Consider the following 21,838-nt stretch of genomic DNA (forward strand, 5'->3'; position numbering starts at 1 on the left):
TTAAAAATGCTAGTGAGGAACCTAAGTGTCCATCAGCAGATGAATGGATAAAGAAGATGTGGCACATATATACAATGGAATATTACTCAACCATAAAAAGAAACGAAATTCAGTTATTTGTAGTGAGGTGGATGGACCTAGAGACTGTCATACAGAGTGAAGTAAGTCAGAAAGAGAAAAACAAATACCGTATGCTAACACATATGTATGGAATCTAAGAAAGAAAAAAAAAAGGTCATGAAGAACCTAGGGGCAAGATGGGAATAAGTACACAGACCTACTAGAGAATGGACTTGAGGATATGGGGAGGGGGAAGGGTAAGCTGTGACAAAGTGAGAGAGTGGCGTGGATATATATACACTACCAAACGTAAAATAGATAGCTAGTGGGAAGCAGCCGCATAGCACGGGGAGATCAGCTCGGTGGTTTGTGACCACCTAGAGGGGTGGGATGAGACGCAAGAGGGAAGAGATATGGGAACATATGTGTAACTGATTCACTTTGTTATAAAGCAGAAATTAACACACCATTGTAAAGCAATTATACTCCAATAAAGATGTTTAAAAAAATGCTAGCGAGGTAAGGAAATGGGATGATATACATACAAAGTGACTTAGCTGTACCATCAACAGAGGCCTGAAGGGTGACGCACTGGACCACACCCGCAAAAGAATGATATTCAGCATTGGTAGGTGTTATGTTAGTTTTCTCTTCAGGAACTTAGGTCTTCTATTCTTCAACTATTCACAGACCTTCTTATTTCTCAGGACCTGTCCTTCCTTCTGCAATCAGCCTTGAAACATATTTAAAGTTACAATGTTTCTGAGACAGTTCAGCAGTTGAATTCCTTACTTTGTGTAAATATTTACTGGATGCCTAATATAGCTATTAGGCATTGCGTTAGGCACATAAACTTTTAGGAGTTAACTAGACCCAGAAGGTCCCTGTCCTCATGGAACTTCTATTGTAACTGGAGGAGGCAAGCAACAGATGAGAAAATAATTTAACAAAAGGCCACTGGTTGCGGACAGAGGTAAGTAGAGTGGTGTGATGGGGAGCCTGGAGGGAGAGAGGAAGGAGGCTCTTGGGTAAGCCTTTCAGAGGAGGTCACACCTGAGCTCAGATCTACAGCATGAGTTCGAGCCATTCGAGAATGGTAACTGGAAAGCTCTGCCTCACATCTGGGAAGCTGTTGGTAGCACTTCACTCACAGGCTGGGGAAGATGCTTATCCTAAATCACAGGAGCTCCCTAGAGCTTAATCTCCAGACCCAAGGAAAGGGGGAGAAATGTGAAGTTACTGCTAATTGATTTACATCAACAGATACAATTTGGGGACATCATTAATTTTCACCCTAATCACAGTTTTGATACTTTAGGCAATTATCTAAAAGGAGAACTCACAAACAGTGAAACTGAATAAAGCATCAGGGCTGCACAAGTATTTCGTAATTGATAGTGTTTTTCAGCAAATTTGAGTACAGTATCTTCTTTACCTTGGGTGCATTGAATTTCCAGAATGAAGTGAGAAGGAACATTCCAAAAGATGATTCCATTGTTAAATGAGATAGCTTCTACTTTATGTTTTCTTTCTGAAAGGGGGAAACTAACTGTGTTAGTTTCTATCTAAAGAAAGACTTAAGAGCATCTCCGACAGAGGAAACCCTGGCTGTAGGCAGGAAGAGAAGTAGGAGCTCGTTAACTTCCTATTAAGTCCATTTTCCTCCTCAGACAGTAACTGAGCCATAATGAAAAGTTGTGCTAGGAGGTGAAAGATCACCACTGATAGGAACTCGGTCCCCTGTAGGGACAGAGTGTGTCCATCCTGCAGAGCCTTTTAGGGACCATGGTTCATGTGTAATGAAAGCACAGTGAAAAGTCTTGAAGGGGTTTAAAGATGAAAGTGGCATCCTAACAACAGAGCTTCCAAATCTACAAAGCAAAACCATGCTTAGAGAAATAGACAAATCCACAATCAGAGTGAGAGACTTCAACACTCCTCTTTTGATAATTGTCTGTTAGTGTGAAAATAAACGATGGCTCACAAATCATATCTGTTTTTTGTTTGTTTGTTTGTTTTTGGCTGTGCCACGTGGCTTGTGGGATCTCAGTTCCCCACCCAGGGATTGAACCCAGGCCATGGCAGTGAAAGCCCGGAATCCTAAACACTAGGCCACCAGGGAACTCTCCCAAATCATATCTGTTGATGTTAATGAATTTGCAGTGATTTCATATTTCTCCCCTCTTTCTTGGTGTCTGAAGATAAAACTCCATAGAGCTCCTGTGGTTATAATAAGCAAACAGAAAATCAGTTAGCACCTAGAAATCCTTGACAACACTATCAACCAACTGACCTAATTGGCAGCTACAGAATTTACAGAATGCTCCACCCAACAACTGCAGAATAATAAACATTCAGCATTCACCAAGATAGACCATATGTGGGCCATAAAACAAGTCTCAGTGAATTTGAGAGGACTGAAATCATGCAGAGTGTGCTCCCTGACTACAAGGAAATTAGATTAGAAATGAATAATAAAAAGATATCTGGAAAATCCCAAATATTTGGAAATTAAACAACCACCCTTGTAAATAACCCATGGGTCAAAGAAGAAATGACACTGGAGATTAAAAATCCCTCTGGCTGCTCTGTGAGGAATAGATTGAAGGGGAAAGTGTGTACACAGGGAGGCCAGTGAATGGACCCTTCCAGAATTCTAGGGGAGCTGTAATGGTGCCTTGAACTCAGGGTAAGGCAGTGGAAAGGGAGAGAAGTGGGCAGATTCGGATGTATTTTGGAGGAAGAGCATATGGGACTTGCTGAGGATTGGATGTGGGCAATGGGGATAGGAGAGGAAACATCAGACCTCAAGGTTTCTGGTTCATGTCATTTCACATCTCCCCATGGCTCTTAGGATCACGTCCAAATTTGTCAGCATAGCTCCTGATCGGGCCCCTGCCCACTTGGACAGCCTAATCTCTCCCCACCCCTGGCTCCTGGCTCTCCCACTGTAAGCTCCAGCCCCACCAACCAATTTGCTATCCTCCCTGGTGTGTTGCTCCCTCCTGGTCTCTGGGCCTTTTCACATGCTGTTCTATTTATCTTCAGTACTGTTTTTTTTTTTTTTTTTTTTTTTTTTTGCAGTACGTGGGCCTCTCACTGCTGTGGCCTCTCCCGTTGCGGAGCACAGGCTCCGGACGCGCAGGCTCAGCGGCCATGGCTCACGGGCCCAGCCGCTCCGCGGCATGTGGGATCCTCCCGGACCGGGGCACGAACCCACGTCCCCCGCATTGGCAGGCGGACTCTCAACCACTATGCCACCAAGGAAGCCCTATCTTCAGTACTCTTTGCCCTGCTCTTCACTTGCCTATCTCTCAGCTTAGTTGTCACTTCTGTCCTTTTTTTCACTCCAGAATGGTTTAGTAGCCCTGCCAAGTGCTTCTGTGCTACTCCTACCGTTAGCCACATCTTATTTTGCTTTGCCTCTTCTCTGTCTCCCCCACTAAAGCTCTTTGAGAACAGAGCACATGCCTCATTCTTTTACTACCACCACTACTGCAGCCAGTTACTGGGCTATGAATCAAGGAGCTAGCCGTCCTGAGGGTGAGCCCCTAAGAATGTCACATAGCATTTATTGAGTCCTTACTGTGTGTATATCAGGGGCTTCACATGCATTATCTCTTTTACTCATCCCGGCAGCACTCTGAAGTGAGTGACCAGTCCCATCGACAAGATGAGGAAACAGGGAGTTCCCTGGCGATCCAGTGGTTAAGACTCCGTGCTTCCACTGCAGGTGGCACGCGTTCGATCCCTGGTCGGGGAACTAAGATTCTGCATGCCGCACAGCACGGCCAAAAAAAAGATAAGGAAACTAAGGCTTAGAAGGCTTAAAGCAGCTTGCCCAAGACCACAGTTTGTAGTGGAAACAGAATCCAAACACAAATGGTTAGATTTCAAACCCCAAACTTTCAACCACAAAGTTGTACTATCAAAGTCAGAACAAGGTTGCAGCAAAATGAACTTGAAGGAGAGCCAGTGGCCCCTAATAATCTTGTTGCCGGTGGCCAGAGGCAGCTGCCCAGGTTGGGGTGGTGAATGGAGCCAGAGCAGCATTGTATACAAATAGCTATTGTCTGTCCTCTATTTACCCTTCTCTAAGAAAACAGAGGCCTCATTTCTAGTGCTAATTTCCATAAGGGAATTAGAATGGCTAATTTTATATCCTTTCGGTAAATATTCCTCTGCCCATTATAAAGTGGCCACAGTGATCCTCTTCAAATTAATACCACCAATAATTGCTGCAGAATTAGCCTCCAGAGACGCAATGTTATAAGAAGAGTGGAGTTTTTCTCCTGGTCTTTTATTTCTTCAGATAAAGAGTAAAAAGCCCTGGTGCTCTTGTTTTCAGTCGAGGTAATATGTGGATTATGATATTAGAAATGTTCGAAAACTTCAACTTTTCTCAGCTTAACTTTGTTTATATAAAAGACACTTTGTGGTGGACACATGCTTTGAAGTGCTGTGAGCATTGATGTGCATGGTAACTAATTACACGTGAGTTTTAAAAGAAAAAACACGGAGACTTCTTATAGTAGCAACACCGCTATTTACTGAGTACTTACTACGTACCAGCCACTGTACCGAGTTCCCTGTGTGTGTTTTATTTCACTGGATGTTAGTGACAAACCAAAGACAGGGGACGTGGTGGAGGTCTTGCTTTCCACTTTTTATGCATGGGGAACTGAGGAACTTGTCCAGAGTCACAGGGCACATGATGCCAGGATTTGAACTCAGGAATGCCAGACTCAGTATTCCTAAGGGCTATCATCCATTCTGTCTCTGAGATGTACCATTAGGGCTACTTTTGTGTGTCAATTTTGAAATATGATCTACCTACCACAAAGAGCCCACCAAAACACTTTATGCTTAGTTTACCACGCTCACACCTCTGTAAACACTACTGTGGTCAAGAACTAGAGAAACGACCATCACCCCAGAAATCCGCCATCAATGCATCCCTTCCTAGGACCCCTACAATTTTCTTTATATTTCAGGAAGGGCAGATGCAGAGGAGGAGGGAGGGAGCGAGGCTTTAGCATCTGCCAACTCCAGTACATATGTGCCAGGGCCAGGCACGTACTTCGGGAATGACACACATCAGGTGCAATCTCAGTTAAAGGCGATTCCATCATACCTGTTGCTCAGGTTAAAATCCATGGAGTTGCCCTTGACTTTTAGTCTCACATTCCACATCCAATCTGTTGCGGAAATCCTGTTGGCTCCATTTCAAACTGTGTTATGGATTCAGCCACTTCTCACTCCCTGGGTTGTTACCACCTGAGCCAAGCCGCCATCGCATCTCACTTGAATTATTAAAATAGCATCCTAACTGGTCTCCCCGCTTCCCCTGTGTGCCCTAATTAGTCTTTTCTCCGTGTAGCATCCAAAGTGATCCTTAATCTAAGTCAGACCATGGCACTCCTCTGGTAAAAGCCCTTCAATGGCTTCCATCTCACTGACAGTGAAAGAACAAGTTCTTTCAAAGGCAAACAAAGCCCTAAGTGAAGTGACCGGCCCCCGCTCAGCCCCCGCTCTGCTCCATCCTCATCCCTGGCTCTTCGTTGCCCACTGTGGTCCAGCCGCCCTGGCTCCCTGCTGTTCTAAGAGTGGTCCAGCCTCCGCTATTTGTACTTGCCCTCTTTCTTCTCAGTGAGTCCTTCCCAATGTCCCTAATTAAAATTGCAAGCCCCTTCCTACCTGGGACCCCCGGCCCTCTCCCTGCTTTATTTTTAACCAGCTTCTATACTGTATAATCAATATATTTATCTTGCTTATTATTTCACGATGGAATGCCTCCATCCTGAAGGGTTTTTTAGTTTTCCTTTTCCAAACCTTTTTTCAAGTCTTTTTGTTTTCTTTTTTGTTTTGATGAAAGATGGTAACACTTTTATTTTATTGAAGAAAGTGATGATAACTTTAACAATAGTATTGATTTAAGACTGAGAAAAAAATTAATCAAGTCAGTGAGCTTGAATTTAGGGACTAGATGTCTGCATAACCCTTAATTGATTAAAACATTAATATTAATACAGTTTTATTTAGGCCTTATTAGATAATCAGCCATAAAGAGAAATCTGTTCTCTTTCACATGGGTTGAAATAGCTTTCTCGTCCTCTGATTCTCTAATTCTAAATTAGCTTTTTAGTGAAACACTGTGCGGTCTCTCATTTCCTTAAACACATTCTAGAAAGTGACTTTACTGTGTTGCAACTTTATTAGCTCCAAATCCAGCAATTGTTAGCATTATTTGACACATTAACTTGGACAGAACACTTTTCTGTGCATTAGTTTTCCTTCCCAGTAAAATAGGATTGGCGGGATGTTGAGTTCTTTGGGTGGTCTTGAACATCAAAATTGTATTTACATGTGGTAAGTAACTTGTATCATGATTGTATAATTTACTGTTACTTTTGTAGAGAGTTTGCCCTTCTTCCACAGTACTCTGGAGTTGTGATTTAAAAAAAAAAAACAACTCAGCAGGCTAGTGCTAATCTGTGGCAAAGTTTTTACCTTTCCATGGTTAAATAAGAAAAAATAAGTATAGTGTGGTAGATGTTTGTTTAAGTTTGCGTATTCATTTTAAAGAATTCATCCTAATTCTGGAATTAGGATCTTTAAACTGTTAAGACGGATGTCTTCTTTTATGACATGGTAGATGATCATTATTTTTTTTATTTCATTTTATTGATTTGTAAATTCTATTCCTCTAGTAGATGAGGAAGGAAAGATAAATCCTGCAGTTAATCATGTAAGTTTTGAAATTATTCAAGACTGAAATCTCCATGATGCCTGTACCATACAGTGCCCATGTTCATCAGTTTCAAATATTCGGATCTCAATGGAGTGGTGTCTTAACTTGCCATAACAAAATACCGTAACTGGATGGCTTAAACCACAGAAGTTTATTTTCTTATAGTTCTGGAGGCTAGAAGTCTGAGATTAGGGTGCTGACATGGTTGGGTTCTGGTGAGGACACTCTCCCTGGCATGCAGACTGCTGCCTTCTCACTATGTTCTAATGTGGCAGAGAGAGAGAGAGAGAGAGAGAGAGCGAAAGAGAGCAAGCTGTCTGGTGTCTCTTTTAATGAGGACATGAATCCCATCTTGAGGGTTCCACCGTCAGGACCTCATCTAACCCTAATTACTTCCCAAAGACCCCATCTCCAAATACCCTCACATTGGGGAGTTAGGGCTTCAACATATGCATTTTGACACATTCAGTCCATAACAAGTGTTGTTGTAGTTTTAGGGTGATGATCCTTCTTTGGTTAAGCTACCTCTAAATTGGGGAAACAATGGCAAAACAAGGCAAATAACTCTATTACTAACTATGACTTTAAAGTCTCAAACCCCAGGGCAAAATTCTGGTAAACTAAGCATCTAGCAGAGCAAAACTTATTTACTTAAGGTGGCTGGCTTGAACGATCTACCACAGAGGTTGACAAACCACAGCCTTTGAGTCAAGAATGGCTTTTACATTTCAGATGGTTGAAAAAAATCAAAAGAAGAAGGCTTTGTGACATCTGAAGATTAAACGAAATTCCAATTTTATTGTCTCTAAATAGTTTTATTGGAACCACCCATGCTCATTTGTTTAGATATTGTCCTTGGCTGCTTTTATGCTAACAGCAGTTAAGTAGCTACAACAGAGCCTAAAATATTTACTCTCTGGCCCTTTAGAAAAAAACGTTTGCCAATCCTTGCAGACAAAGCTGGCCAATGACTTGTTTTGCCTATTTCCAAGTCTAAATCTTAGCTGAAAATACTATTTCAAAAAGATGCAGAGCCATATCCATCAACACTAAAAGAAATGGATCCAGAAACAGAGTATTTACCCTAAAGCTTGGCATGAGCTAATCTACGGATTGTCCACTTCAAGTAGTCTAATGCTAGCCCTAGCTTTTCCAAGAAAAAACTGAGAAAGACAGATGGCCTTATTGGAGGATGGAGGAGAAGAAAGCCACAGTCATTTGCTAATGTTTTCATTCCTTGCGACGTTCAACCCTTACCATATGTAATCCAGGATCCTGGAATTGGACCAATCTGAATCAAGATGGATCTTCCTTTGAGTCTCTACCCTTTGACTGACCCTTATCCCTGAAGTCCAAGGAGAAGGGAGGAATGGAAGCTAAGAGTGGGACCCTTTCTAGCATTAACATTAATCAACAAAATCATTGGCAGTGTTGACTTATCAGGCCACTTCCTTTGTTTCTTGTTTTCTCCCTCCTCACCCAATACACACAAAGGTGATTTTAAAGGATGTGGACTCCCTTCTCTACGTGGACACTGATGTTCTCTTTCTGAGACCTGTTGATGACATCTGGAAGCTTCTGAGGCAATTTAATTCCACGCAGCTTGCGGCCATGGCCCCAGAGCATGAAATCCCCAAGATCGGCTGGTACAGCCGCTTTGCTCGGCACCCTTTCTATGGCTCTGCGGGAGTTAACTCAGGAGTCATGCTGATGAACTTAACTCGGATAAGAAGTGCCCAGTTCAAGGTAAGGAAGTATGTTATATTTCCTTGTTTAAACATCGGGATTTTGTCTCCTCAACAGTGACGTTCCAGGAGTGTCAGTGTATTGATTTTGAAGTAGCTGGCTTGCAGGTGAGAATGGAAGAAGCCAGGGAAGAGAAAAGTATTTGGAGAGTTATGGAATATTTGTTGGCTTAGGAAAATTCCAGGTGATTATGGAATTTAAACTGTTCAGCAGAGTTACTATTGGGGAATATTATGTTGCATTTCTGAATTCCATGTTTAAACACTCTGTATCCCAGGCTTCAAAAACCCTGGAAAACTTTTTGGAGTTACCCTAGGGATATATTTATGTAAATGCGCAGAGATAAACGTACTAGGCTGTTCATGGCCTTGTCTTTTATCCTAGCATAAAACTGGTAGAACCTAAGTGAACATCAGTAGAGAACAAGTCAAAAAAATTATCCTCCTATTGAAAAGAATTAGATCAAATCTATAAGTGAGATAAGAGCTCTAAAAAATATTAAGTGAAAAAATTAAAATGCAACAGAGCATGATGCCATAGAGATGATCCCTTTTATGCCTTAGAAACTTCCAGAAGAATATCTAAGAGACTGTTCATTAATTGTGGATACATCTAGGGAAAGTGGGAATGGGAATTGCAGGAGGCAGGAGGAAAAATATTTTTACTTTTTACATCTTTGTGTGCTGGTTGAATATTTAGTCTGAATATGTTGCTTTTTTTTTTTTTTTTTTGAATATGTTGCTTTTGTCTTAAAAGTAAATAATTTTTAAAAAAAATTTTTATTGGAGTGTAGCTGATTTACTATGTTGTGTTAGTTTCAGATGTACAGCAAAGTGAATCAGTTATACATATATGTATATCCACTCTTTTTCAGATTCTTTTCCCATATAGGCCATTACAGAATACTGAGTAGAGTTCCCTGTGGTCTGCAGTAGGTCTTTGTTGTTTATCTATCTTATATACACTAGTGTGTGTATGTTCATCCCAAGCTCCTGATTTATGCCTCCGCCACATGGGGCATGATTTTGTGAGCAGAAGCCATAGTCCAACTGCCAGTTTCTGGTCCATCTACCATCCATGTGTACACCTGTAATCACCAGCCCTAGTTCTGCTTTGTCCTATGCCTTGAGGCCAACAGGTCCCCTCCTCTGCTGATTTCATTTTCATTCTGGGGAGTGGGGCGGTGAAGGGGAGAACCCGTCCCTGTACATTGATTCTCAGCGGGTGAGATGTATTTGCCGTGCCTTAGCCACTCTGATGGTTTTCTCTTTTCCAGAACAGCATGATTCCAACAGGCTTGGCTTGGGAGGACATGCTATACCCTCTGTACCAGAAGTACAAGAATGCCATCACGTGGGGAGACCAGGACTTATTAAATATTATTTTTTATTTCAACCCAGGTAGGTTCTCTTTCAAGAATGCAGTTCTCGGAGGATTCCGCCCACCTCGCCCCACAGAGCACATTCCAGCCTGGGCTGCATTGGCGAAGCCTGAATTGTGCCTGTGTCCCCTGCAAAGGGTGCCTTTTCATCGCCCACCCCACCCCCTCCCCGGGGTCTCACGCGGGCGGTCCTCGCGCTGCTGACACAAAAGGCCAAATGTTGAAACCCCCAACACTGGGCTCCGTTCTTCAAGAATATCTTTTAGGTTTTGCCACGCCATTCTTCCAAGAAGTACAGGCAAAATCAATGGGTAGCACAGAACTAAATGAAAACATTATAATCTAGGCACAAGGCCCGCCATGGCCTGAACAATTGCTAGATTGAAGGGAATTGATTCTTGGGATCCTTACAATAAAGTGACTTGTTCAGGGTTAAAAGGGTCTAGAAGAAGGACTTGGATTCCCACATCCCTCTTTCTTTTTACCTAGGGCTAAAGAAATTCGTCTTATATTGTTAAGTCAGTGTTTGGGTAGTTGGGGAAGGAAAGGAGATGTAAATTTCTGGTCTGTGTTTTTGTATGGACACCTAAAGCTAAAAATTTTCCTTCTTTTCTTTCATCTTTGCTACAACCTTATTTAATGGTATTAAAACCAAAAGCATGTTTTCTCTTTGAGAAAGATCTCTAGGGAAAAAAAGCACTCTTCACCCCAACCTCCTCAGGCCTCTCCTGTGTCTTTAAAAATCCTGAACTAGAGACTCCTGTATATAAAGACTTCTGTGTATGTACCTTTTTTTTGTCTTTTAACAAAATTCTGAAATAAAACCTAATCTCACATGCCCTTGGATCAAAAAGTAGCAAATCCTGGAAAAGAAAGCAAGCAGATTGATATGGAAAGGGGTGCATTTCTGGCAAAGAGTCCCAATACTAATTCATTTGATGAAGGGGATGTGTTGGCTGTTCGTTTGTAGCATGTTTTAATCCATTTCACTTTGATAGCAACAGGGATCAACGGGGATTTGAAAGTCTGCCCCTCCTTTTTCTTCTAAAGCGGATTTCATCTTTTTTTCTAGGTGTAGTTATACTGAGTAGGACTCTTGGCTACAAATAAAAGGTCCCTGGAGCTAGTCTAAGCACAAAGGATACTTTTTTTTTTAATAAGCAAACTGGTGTCCTGTAGAAACCTAGGGCAGAAAGGCCAGCAGGCTGGGCCCAGGACCTAAAGCAGGAGAGGGAAAAGGAAGAGGAACCCAGGTTGGACTTTCCTTCTCCCGGTGAGACTGTGTATTCCTCTCTTTGAAGGTTCTCATTCTGTGCTCAAAGCAAAGTACCAAGGTTTCATGCTCCACGTCCAGCCATATGGAAAGACTAACTTCATCCCAGTTCCAAATTCCTGGGGGAGAAATCACATGTTGGCAGTGTGGGTCCCCTGGGCCAGGAGCGTGGAGCTAAGGAATCATGGCTGACATTGATTATTTACTGAGTGTCAGGTGCTCTTCTGAGCATTTTCTTATTTAATCCTCACAACAACCCTGAGAATAGAATCCCCAGAGTATAGACAAAGGTACCAAGGGAAAGAGAGTTAAATAATTTGTGGTATAGCTAATGAGTGCCAGAGCAGGGGCACAAACCCAGGCCACTCCAACTCTGGCCCCGTGTATTTGGGGGTGAGGGGAAGGTCCCAGAGGAGGGTGGATTCTAGAGAGCTGGGCAGGTTTCCCCAAATGCGTCTCTCTCTCCTGCATTATTTCTGCCCTTTAAATATTGTATTTTTTCCTATGTGTTGTGTGGCTTAAACTCTCTTCCATGAGCCTATCTGTCCATATTCCCAAACTGAGGAATTCAAAACATTTGCATAGTTGCCTCCCCAGAAATCCTCTTAGCCTGTTGCAGATTATTTGAGGACGTGATCAGTGAGTAAATAACACTCAAAGACGGGTCGCAAGCAGCTCTGCCATTAGATGCAAGCCCCTTGTCTTTAATCAGGGCTGAAAACCAGCTGAGTTTAATGGCGTCACACTGCCCGTCTCAGGTCCACTGAGTACAAGGATATTATAAAATAACTAGGAAGTTGTTCTGAATCTTGGGTCTGAGCAGTAGCTAGTAAATAACGGAGCTTCCTAACTTTAGATCAGTGAGTATTAGGGAATTCCTGGATTGTTCTTTGTATGGTCTGCCTTTGATCTTGCATACTTTATCCAGGTACTTTATCAAACATGAGCTCTTTGACCTGAAATCCAGTGATATCCATCACATTGAAAGGTTTTTCTTTGTTTATATTCATTGGGAGCATTTTCTATAAACCAGAACTAACTATATTTGAAAAAAAAAAAGTGTGTCACCTTTATCCCTGGAAAGGAGAGAGAGAAAATTGGCCATGACTCAGGAGATAAACATACTTACTGTTATGATTCTTTGGGTTGCCATTGGCGAAGCAATACACACAAAACCCAAGCCCGTATCTAGAATGTTTTTATCATTATAGCCTCTCGTAGCCAATCCCATCGCTTTTAAAGTGTGTTTAAAAGCCATTAGCTTAAAAATGTTTTAAAACTCTTGCTATAATTAGATAGTAAATGCCTGTGGGTGTGTAATTGCTGTGCTGGGTACTAGACTGACTCACAAGAAGACAGCTGAAGCCCATGGGGGACATGCAGGTAGCTCATCCCACAGGACATTTCCTGGCAGGTGAGCCAAGGCAGCTTCTTCCAGGGGTGAAAGACTGAACTCACATATTTACAGGTGAATTTGAGTCAAGAGCAGACTTCTGTAGAAAGGGTAGATTTGACAAGGGCTAAAAGAGAAGCCTATGTAGAAAGATATGCTTGGATTCATGCGCTTAGGTTGCAGGGAATACTACTTAACTCAGACCAGCTAAGTAAAGGTCCAGGTGCCAGTCCCATGAACACATGGGTCAGATCATGCCAGGCCTCATGAGAACCATCTCTGGGCGGCTGCTCAGGATCAAAGCTCATTTCTTCATCCCTCAGAGCCCTCACGGTGTATGTTGTGTTGCTTCTCTTCATGCCCATCTGATTCCATTCCATCTGTCCAGCAATAATGTCTGCTTGTACATGGCCCAACCCCAAGTCAGCACAACCTTACAAGCCCATGCCAGCGACGATGGGTTGTCTAGGTTTCTTAATTCGGATTCTTGAAGGTAAGAGAGAGAGGGGGATGGGGGGTTGGCCTGTCCCAGCCTATTAACTGATTCCCAGCCCAGCTATGAACCGGTTCTCTTTCGATGGGGAGACCACCCTTGATCTGGTCATCAGGGGCCAGGAGAGCAAGATCACATGGCATTTTCCTCTCTCAAACATGAACACCAAGGTCTGTCCCTTCTTTCAGAGCAATTTCTAGAAAAGTGGGGGTGGCCAGGGGAAGAAATGAAACCAGCCAAGTATAGATGACAAGGCAGGGCATCCAGCCAGATGAGAAGCGCTAGGGCTCTGTCCACAAAGAGAGAGAAGAGCTGAAACGCTCATGGAATGTACATAGATCGTCCATGAGTTGAATGTGATACTAGGGAGTCGGGAGGGTTTGCTGGGGCCACAGAGAGCAGGACACACAGTCACATGGAACAGGCCTCTTCAGAGGCCCTGTCAGGCCTTGCTCTCATCTTGCCTGGGTGTGCAACCACACTATATACTCACCTCACCAAAAGCTTCCAGCAGCTCGTAGTTGTGGATGTGTTTTGGGGTGGACAGGCCCAATTATTTGGTTTTAGGACTGTCCTGGAAAACTGGAAACAGATCATTGTTTTGGGAGTCTGAGAAGTTCATGAGCTCTGATACGAAGCTCAAGAATGAAGATCGTAGGGTCCTTGTGAGAAGGGGTTACGTCTACTTTGTCTTCACTGAGTGATTCCAGTGGGAGGGTTAGTGCCTTAACTGGAGTTGATCTTCAGAGGTGTTGGCTGGTTGGAGGAATGGGATTAAGAGACTGGAATGGAAGAAGGAGGGAAATGGAAGAGAAAGAGCACAGCCAGGAAAGTGAGAGGAAGGGATGTTGGGGAGAGAAAGAGGGAGAAAGCAGAGAAAGGGGAAAGATACAGAGGGTAGAGGAACGTATACGCTTTGATTCTCCCATTCATTCAGTGGATATCTTTTGAGCACCTACCTACTAGGTGCCAGCCACAGGGCTAGGCAGAGGGGATATGGCGGCATGCAGAGGAGACAGAGTCTCTACTTTTACAAAACCTACCTTGTTTTGGGAGAGGTCAGCTTCCAAAGAGTAACAATGAGTCATTCAAAATCACAAATTGTGATCAGTGCTATGAAGGAAACAAATGAGAGGTTGAGAGAGCCACTGTCAAGGCTGGGGAGAGAGGGTTCCATCTTTAAATTGTGTGATCAGAGACATCTTCTTGGAGGAATGAATTGCCCTTTTCTGGAACAAGGTACATTCTGGAAGAAGGAAGAAGAGGAGTCTGGGAAAGCTCAGTTGCAAAATGAGACATTAAAAAACAAAGCAGAACAAACAAAACACTATGAGTCGTGCAAACAGCCTCTGTTCTGTTGATATAGTGTAGTAAGTAAGTAGCAAGCCTATTCCACCAGGAAGTTGCAATGATCAGACATAAGCTATTCCATAATCTTAGAGACCCCAAGAGTAGGAAATGATCAGAGATGTAAGGAGCAATCAATTCACACAGTACTTTGCAAGTAGTTAGGAGGCTCTGGAGATAAACATAGACTCCGGAAAAGGATCACTAAGGGATTTCAGACTCACAAATAATCAACTAATGAGCTGCTTTATCTACATAAAATGGAGAGGAAAAATAGCAAAGACCCAGGGTTTGAACAGAGATTGGCTTGAAAAAAATTTTTTTAATAAATTGCAGTGTTTTGAGGCTTTGGAATTTAAAAACCGTTCGCTGTATTATTTCCTCAGCCGCAGAAAAAAATAACCTGCACATTTCACCATGCTGTCATTTTTAAACATTAGATTTTGACAGCCGTGATAATCTTGCTTAAACTAGATGCGTTTCGGGATAGTTATTCATCGTGTGCCAAATAACCACCATTAATCCACGCTACGTGTCCATCAGCTGCCCTACAGAGGTTTTGCATCTTCAGCCCAGCTCAGGGTGCTGGTGTAGCCCCTCTCTTCCTCCTTGCCCCCACGGAGAAGGAGATTTCGCAGTGTAACCCACGCCAAGTGTATCTGTGAATGAAAAGGCACATCTGTTATTTTTACCTATGCACTCTTTTTTTTTTTTAAATTGGAGTATAATTGCTTTACAATGTCATGTTAGTTTCTGCTGTACAGTGAAGTGAATCAGCTATATGTATACAGACATCCCCCAGCCTTGGGCCTCCCTCCCCCGCCCATCCCACCCATCTAGGTCATTACAGAGCACGGAGCTGAGCTCCCTGTGCTATACAGCAGGTTCCCACTAGCTATCTGTTTTACACATGGTAGTGTATTTATGTCAAACTTTATCTCCCACTTCATCCCACCCTAACCCTTCTCCTCTGTGTCTACACGTCCGTTGTCTACGTCTGCAGCTCTATTCCTGCCCTGCAAATAGCTTCATCTAAATGTCCACCTGTGCACTCTTGATTGCCCTTTCTTTTAGTAACAGCACGCAGTTCTCTCAGGGGAATTACTCTTCCCCCATTGCATGCAGTCTTAGAGCTCTGCCCGCCCCTGACTCGCACTTAACTAGTCAAACCATCTCCTGGGAACCTGAGTCTGGGAATCCAAGAGCAGAAAGTAGGCAAGGCTGGTCCATCCTGGCAGCAATGCCGAGAAGGTGACATTAATTAGTCCCCACACCCAGATCCCAGGAGCCACCCCACTTCCTGCCCCAATTCAGCTTTCCCTCTGATTTTTTGAGCTACCTCCTCTCTTTCCAAAGGAAAAAAAATATTTTTTGCCTCACATACTAGAATCAAAGTTGATTACTTGCAACCTAATAAATATTTATATATCTTGAATATTTTAGGGCAAAGCAGTCTATTTATATAACAACTTTCCTACCATTATCTTACCTCTTTGAAGAAATCGAGTTTGCCCCCCCCCAAAAAAATTAAATGCTTTATCTTTTCTAAAACACACTCTGATTTCCAAACTCTTCGCCATGATCAGGCCATTTTCTCCTCCTCAAATGCTCTTCCAGGCTTCTATTTCTGTCAGAATCCTATCCTTACTATATAAGTCTAAGTTTAAGTAAAGCTTTACCAAAATGCCTTCCTTTTATAAACTCTGATAAAAAATGTTCATTTCTGTACTATCTCCCTTAGAAGAGTATAAATTCCCGAAGGGCAGGGGCAGTGCCTTATCACCCAGTGACACCAATGCCTTGCATTGTGGTGGACAAATACTTGTTTCAGTTCTATTCTCACGGTATTTCACGTTTCTTCCTCTGGAAAATTCTGAAGGGAAGGTAAACACGTGAATTGAATTCTGTCTGGGACCGAATTTCACATGTGATATTCAGTAGCTGTGGTTCCTAGCTGATCTTCGGGAAATCTACAAACCCCTAAATTTGTAAGCAGATATTCTTCATATATTTTTCCAAAGACAGAGTCTAAAGCTTTCATTAGATTCTCAGAGAGATCTGTGGCTCATAAAAGGTTAAGAAAGTCTGGCCACCTGCATGTCTAGAGGCAATTGCTGTAAAACATTTACCACCAATGTGCTATGTGTCTGGAAGGATGCCAGGCTCATTCCATTTAAGTTACCTTGTTTTATCCTTCTAGTAGCCTAATGCAATAGTTCTTGTTATGGCAGTAGCAATGATAATAGTAATGATCACAGCTTACATTTACGGGGTGTACCTTCTGTGTGCAGTGAGCACTGTTCCAAGTACTTCTAGATATGAACTCATTTAATACTTCCCCAAATCCTACAAGTGATATTTACAATTCTTCCCCTTTTACAGATAATGAAACTGAGGCCCAGAAAAATCATGTAATTTGCTTGAGTTCATGCAACTAATGGCAGAGTTTTGTACTGAAACCCAACAGCTTGACTCTAAAGCTTGCTTCTTAGCCACTCTGCTGTTAGGTCACAGCTAACACATGGTAGAGCTGGGATTCAAATCTGCATCATTTAACTTCTCTTCAGTGCTTCTAAACTGAGGCCAAGTGTTTCAGCAACTCACCCAAGTTTTTAGAACTAGGAGGTGGTAGAAGACAACTTTGAACCTACCTGTCTTATTACAAAGCCTTTTGGAAGAATTTCAGTAAAGTAGGTGTTAACTCTTCACTAAATGTTTGACAGAATTCGCCTATGAAGCCATCTGGTCCTGGACTTTTGTTTGTTGGAAGATTTTTTAATCACAGTTTCAATTTCAGTACTTGTGATTGGTCTGTTCATAGTTTCTGTTTCTTCCTGGTTCAGTTTTGGAAGAATTTGTCCTTTCTAAGAATTTGTCCATTTCTTCCAGGTTATCCATTAATTGGCATGTAGTTGCTTGCAGTAGTCTCTTATGATCCTTTGTATTTCTGTGGTGTCCATTGTACCTTCTCCTTTTTCATTTCTAATTTTATTGATTTGAGTCCTCTCCCTTTTTTTCTTGATGAGTCTGGCTCAGGGTTTATCGATTTTGTTTATTTTCTCAAAGAACCAGCTTTTAGTTTCAGTGATCTTTGCTCTTGTTTTCTTCATCTCTATTTCATTTATTTCTGCTCTGATCTTTGTGACTTCTTTCCTTCTACTACCTTTGGGTTTTGTTTGTTCTTCTTTCTCTAGTTCCTTTAGGTGTAAGGTTAGGTCGTTTATTTGAGATTTTTCTTGTTGCTTGAGGTAAAATTGTATTGCTATAAACTTCCCTCTTAGAGCTGCTTTTGCTGCATCCCATAGGTTTTGGATTGTCATATTTTCGTTGTTATTTGTCTCTAGGTATTTTTTGATTTCCTATTTGATTTCTTCAGTGATCCATTAGTTATTTAGTAACATATTGTTTAGACTCTATGTCTTTGTGTTTTGCCTTTGAGTGATGCCCTCATTGGGCTCGGTCCTCTAAGGAGGCTGCAAAGAGAGGAAAAGTTTTCTTTTTGTAGTAGAGTCCTTAAACTACTTAGGAAGAGGCAAAAAACCTTCATCACCAATCTTAAACTCCATGAAGGCAGGACCTGTACACATAGCAGGCATTTGATAAATATTTGTTCATTCCATCAATCCGTGCGTTTACAAAAACAGAGGTAGTGTCTAGGGCAATTCATTCAGGAGAGAATACTGGCAGGTGCTTAAGCAGGGACTGCAAATCCAAATGGCTGGGCAGGTATCAGAAAGGAGTGAAGTGACTCATTGGATTAAAATAAAGGCAGCTATTGGGCTGGGGTCAGGTCACAGTCCAGAAGCACAAAAGCATGTTTAGATATTTTCACTCCCACTATCCTCACATCCACCCTCTTCACGGAAGTGCAGAAAAGTCACACAACTAACAGAGGAGTTGGGATTCAGACCTTGATAGTATAACTTCACGATGAGCACCGCTCTCTCCCACCTGTGGATTATGTATGCGCAAGCGTGGAGGTGAATGCAGGTAAGGGAAGCATCCTGGTGGAATGGAGTTCTCCCAAGAAAAGGAAAATCTCAGTGTGTGTTGTGAACAATTAGGAATTAGAGGGTGCTTGGATGTCACGGCAGTCTGTGAGTTTTATGTTTTGTTTTGTTTTGTGGCTGCGCCATGCGGCTTGCGGGATCTTAGTTCCACGACCAGGGATTGAACCTGCACCCTCGGCAGTGAAAGCTCCAAGTCCTAACCCCTGGACTGCCGGGGAATTCCCTGGTGGCATGTGATTTCTGAGTGGTAGAAATATTACACACCGTCTGCCAGAGGGGATGTGCGATGATGTCTTCATTCTTTGCTTTCCATCTCGAAGTTTTCTGTAAATAACCTCTAAGCAGGGGTCCTTTCCATGAGAAGGGAATGACATCAACCCAACCAACAAGCACATCTTTACGATGCTCTTCTGACATTGGTAATTGATTTGCTCTAAGCCTTCTGTGCTGTCACACGGGGCCTTTCTCATGGTCAGTGGCACACGTTTGCAGAGAACTTTGATCCATCCTCCTCTAGCCCTGGCCCTTAAAGGCACCAGGAAGGAGGAGCCAGGAAGCTCAGGGGTTATGAGCTTATTGCTGATTTTATAATCCCTCATCACCAAGAGGAAATTCACTGAGTCCATCAGCATTAGAGCAGAGATTCTCGACCTTGGCACTACTACAGTGGTGGGGCTTGCTGTTCACTGAGGATATTTACAGAATCCCTGGCCTCTACCCACTAGATGCCAGTAGCAGCCTCGTCATGTATGACGAACAATGTCTCCCTCCAAACACTGCCAGGTGGTCCCGGGAGACTGCAGGGTAGCATCACCCCTGGCTAAGAACCACCGGCTTAGAGATGCAAACACGCCCAAGGACACGTGTGCACATGCTCACCCACAGTGTATATAGTCGCCTTGACAGGGGGACTTCTTTTTGTGTTGCTTTTTGTTGTTGTTTTCCTATTGTAGTATTTTGTTTGTTGTTTTTTTCCTTCACTTTGTTTCTCTTGGTTGGTTGCTTTTTAATCTGAAGAAGAACCTTTGCTTCAATCTTGACTCACATTTTTCAAGTTGGTCCATTTCACAAAACCTCTTCAAAGAGTTGATTGTAACTGCTAATGCTATGGACCACCGCCGTGTGCTTGTCAGTCTGCTATGCATTTTACGTGAGCTTTTTAAAAATTGAATCATCAAAATAACAGGGCAATCCTGTTACATCCATCTTACGGATGAGGAAATTGAAACACAGGCCGGTTAAGTCACTGGACCCAGGTTGCACTGATTTTGAGTGACAGAGTTGGGATTCTGATCCAGGCTGTCTGCTGCCCTCATTTGCCTTCTTGTCTAAGATGCTATATTGCCCTCCTCTTTGGGGTGAAACCTCCAACATCACTAATGTGTGCTCCTTCAGTTCCTGATCTCAGAATATCGACAAACGTGGTAAAATCTGAGCTACGAGTCACAATCACAGTCACGCGCTTTGAGATCCTGTGTGGTGTGCAGTTTATGGAAACGTTGGTTTCGTCGCTGACACTGATTGTACACACATATCTTTCTCTTGTCACCACCAGAGTGTCTGTACGTGTTCCCCTGCCAGTGGAACTACCGTCCTGATCACTGCATGTACGGAAGCAATTGCAGAGCGGCCGAGCGGGAAGGCGTGTCTGTCCTGCATGGGAACCGAGGCGTCTACCATGATGAGAAGCAGCCAACTTTCAAAGCGCTCTATGAAGCAATCCGAGATGTAAGTGTGTTCTCACCCCCCATTCAGCAGACATGTACTTATCAGCATGAAGCAGTGCAGGTGCTGTGGTCACCCGTCCCTTTGAAGGCCAAATAATTCCCAGAAGCACTGAGTTCTACCTCTTTTCCCCAACCTCGCTCACGCTATGTCACTCCATCCACTTACCACCTGGTACTATACTTTGTCCACTCTTGACTTAATATTTCCAAGAAAGTCACTCATTTTTTTTTCTCTGAAATAAATTCGCTGAAGGAGGAAGTGTCCTATCAGACAGAGAAACCCTTGGTAACTGACTATACTGCTGAACTGAACGAATAAGCATTTTCAGAACTCTAATGGAAAACTCATGAATTCATAAAAGTGCTAACAAAAGACCAAGACGAAAAAAATTAATGACATGGGACTGAGTGAACTGATGAGGCTGACTATAATTTTTGTGACTTTCTGTTTGAATTTAAAAAAAAATCCCCCCCCAAAAAGAAGAGAACAGTAAGCAAAAAAAAAAAAAAAAGAAAGAGAAACTCTGTGCTATTTGCCGTAATAAAGGGTCAGAGGTTAGGATATAGGTAATACAATAAAAATAAAATATTATTCAGCTCAAGCTAAGTGTGTTGCCTGGTTGCCAGCTCCACCCTATTGAACAAGCAGGTGTCGAGGTGGTCATTTAGGACAGCGGTCCCCAACCTTTTTGGCACCAGGGACGCATTACAAGGAAGACGATTTTTCCACGGATTGGGTGGGAGGGTGGGAGGGCGTGGGGGATGGTTCAGGCGGTAATGCCAGCGACGGGGAGCGGCACACGAAGCTTCGCTTGCTTGCCCACCGCTCACCTCCTGCTGTGCAGCCCGGCTCCTAACAGGCCGCGGACCGGTACCAGTCCAAGGACCAGGAGTTGGGGACTCCTGAGTTAGGACCAGGAGCCAAACCAAAGTGACAATCAAGTCTTTATTTATGGACTGCCACAGTGCAAGCAAGAGGCACCAGCTCTCGGTGGTCCATTTTTATACACCAAAGGATGCTGGCTGAGGGTCAAGTGGCTGCAGCACGGAGGCAGGAATCTCTCCTGAATAAAAGGCTTTTGCATCTTTACGGACCCATGAATGTTGGGGAAGAGGAGAGGGAAGGAAGAGGGGAGGAGGAGAAAGGTACCCCCCCACACACCTCCCAAAGGAGGCCTCCACATGGAGGTGCTTGGGGCAGGGATGCAGACGTGCGTATAAGCCAGGGTGGCTTATACACACAAAGAAAACTGCAGCTCGCTGCCATGCACCAAGTCTGGGAGGGCAGCTTTCCCCCGAGACATGCCAGACAGCCTTGTAATTGCCTCTGGCTGAGTGTGAAGATCACACCAACTATTCTGGCCTGGAGCTGAGGCCCCCTCTTACTCCCTTGAAGGGGTTGATTTTAGCAGGAGCAGTTAAAGACCTATGTGAACTATCTCCTTGCAGTAACTGGGAAGGTCGAAAGGACCTTGCTTTGTGGTTCACCACCTAATATCACGTCAAGTACTGCCTGCTGGTACCTGCATCCCTCACTCTGGGGAACACTGCTTTCCACATTGCCTTTCACCTTGAAGTTGGTGGGGCAGAACCAGCAACAGCTACTTTCAGAGATTTCCCTTTTGAAACTTGCATTCCAAAACGTAGAGTGTAGGGG

The 21,838-nt window shown here is 43.2% G+C and overlaps 1 protein-coding gene across 1 annotated transcript in view; it reads left to right on the forward strand.

The window, feature by feature from the left end:
* The window catches only part of GXYLT2 (glucoside xylosyltransferase 2), an 84,325-nt gene that overhangs the window by 53,613 nt on the left and 8,874 nt on the right, over positions 1–21,838 (forward strand). The window contains exons 4-6 of the mRNA XM_022572549.2: positions 8,306–8,557; positions 9,834–9,957; positions 20,010–20,182. Coding sequence (XP_022428257.1) covers positions 8,306–8,557; positions 9,834–9,957; positions 20,010–20,182 — 549 coding nt within the window. The remainder of the gene's footprint in view (positions 1–8,305; positions 8,558–9,833; positions 9,958–20,009; positions 20,183–21,838) is intronic.

The sequence above is a fragment of the Delphinapterus leucas genome, chromosome 10 (genome assembly GCF_059928025.1).
Source record: "Delphinapterus leucas isolate spDelLeu-1000000601 "Yukka" chromosome 10, BTC_Dleu_Yukka2, whole genome shotgun sequence".
Classification (NCBI taxonomy): Eukaryota; Metazoa; Chordata; class Mammalia; order Artiodactyla; family Monodontidae; genus Delphinapterus; species Delphinapterus leucas.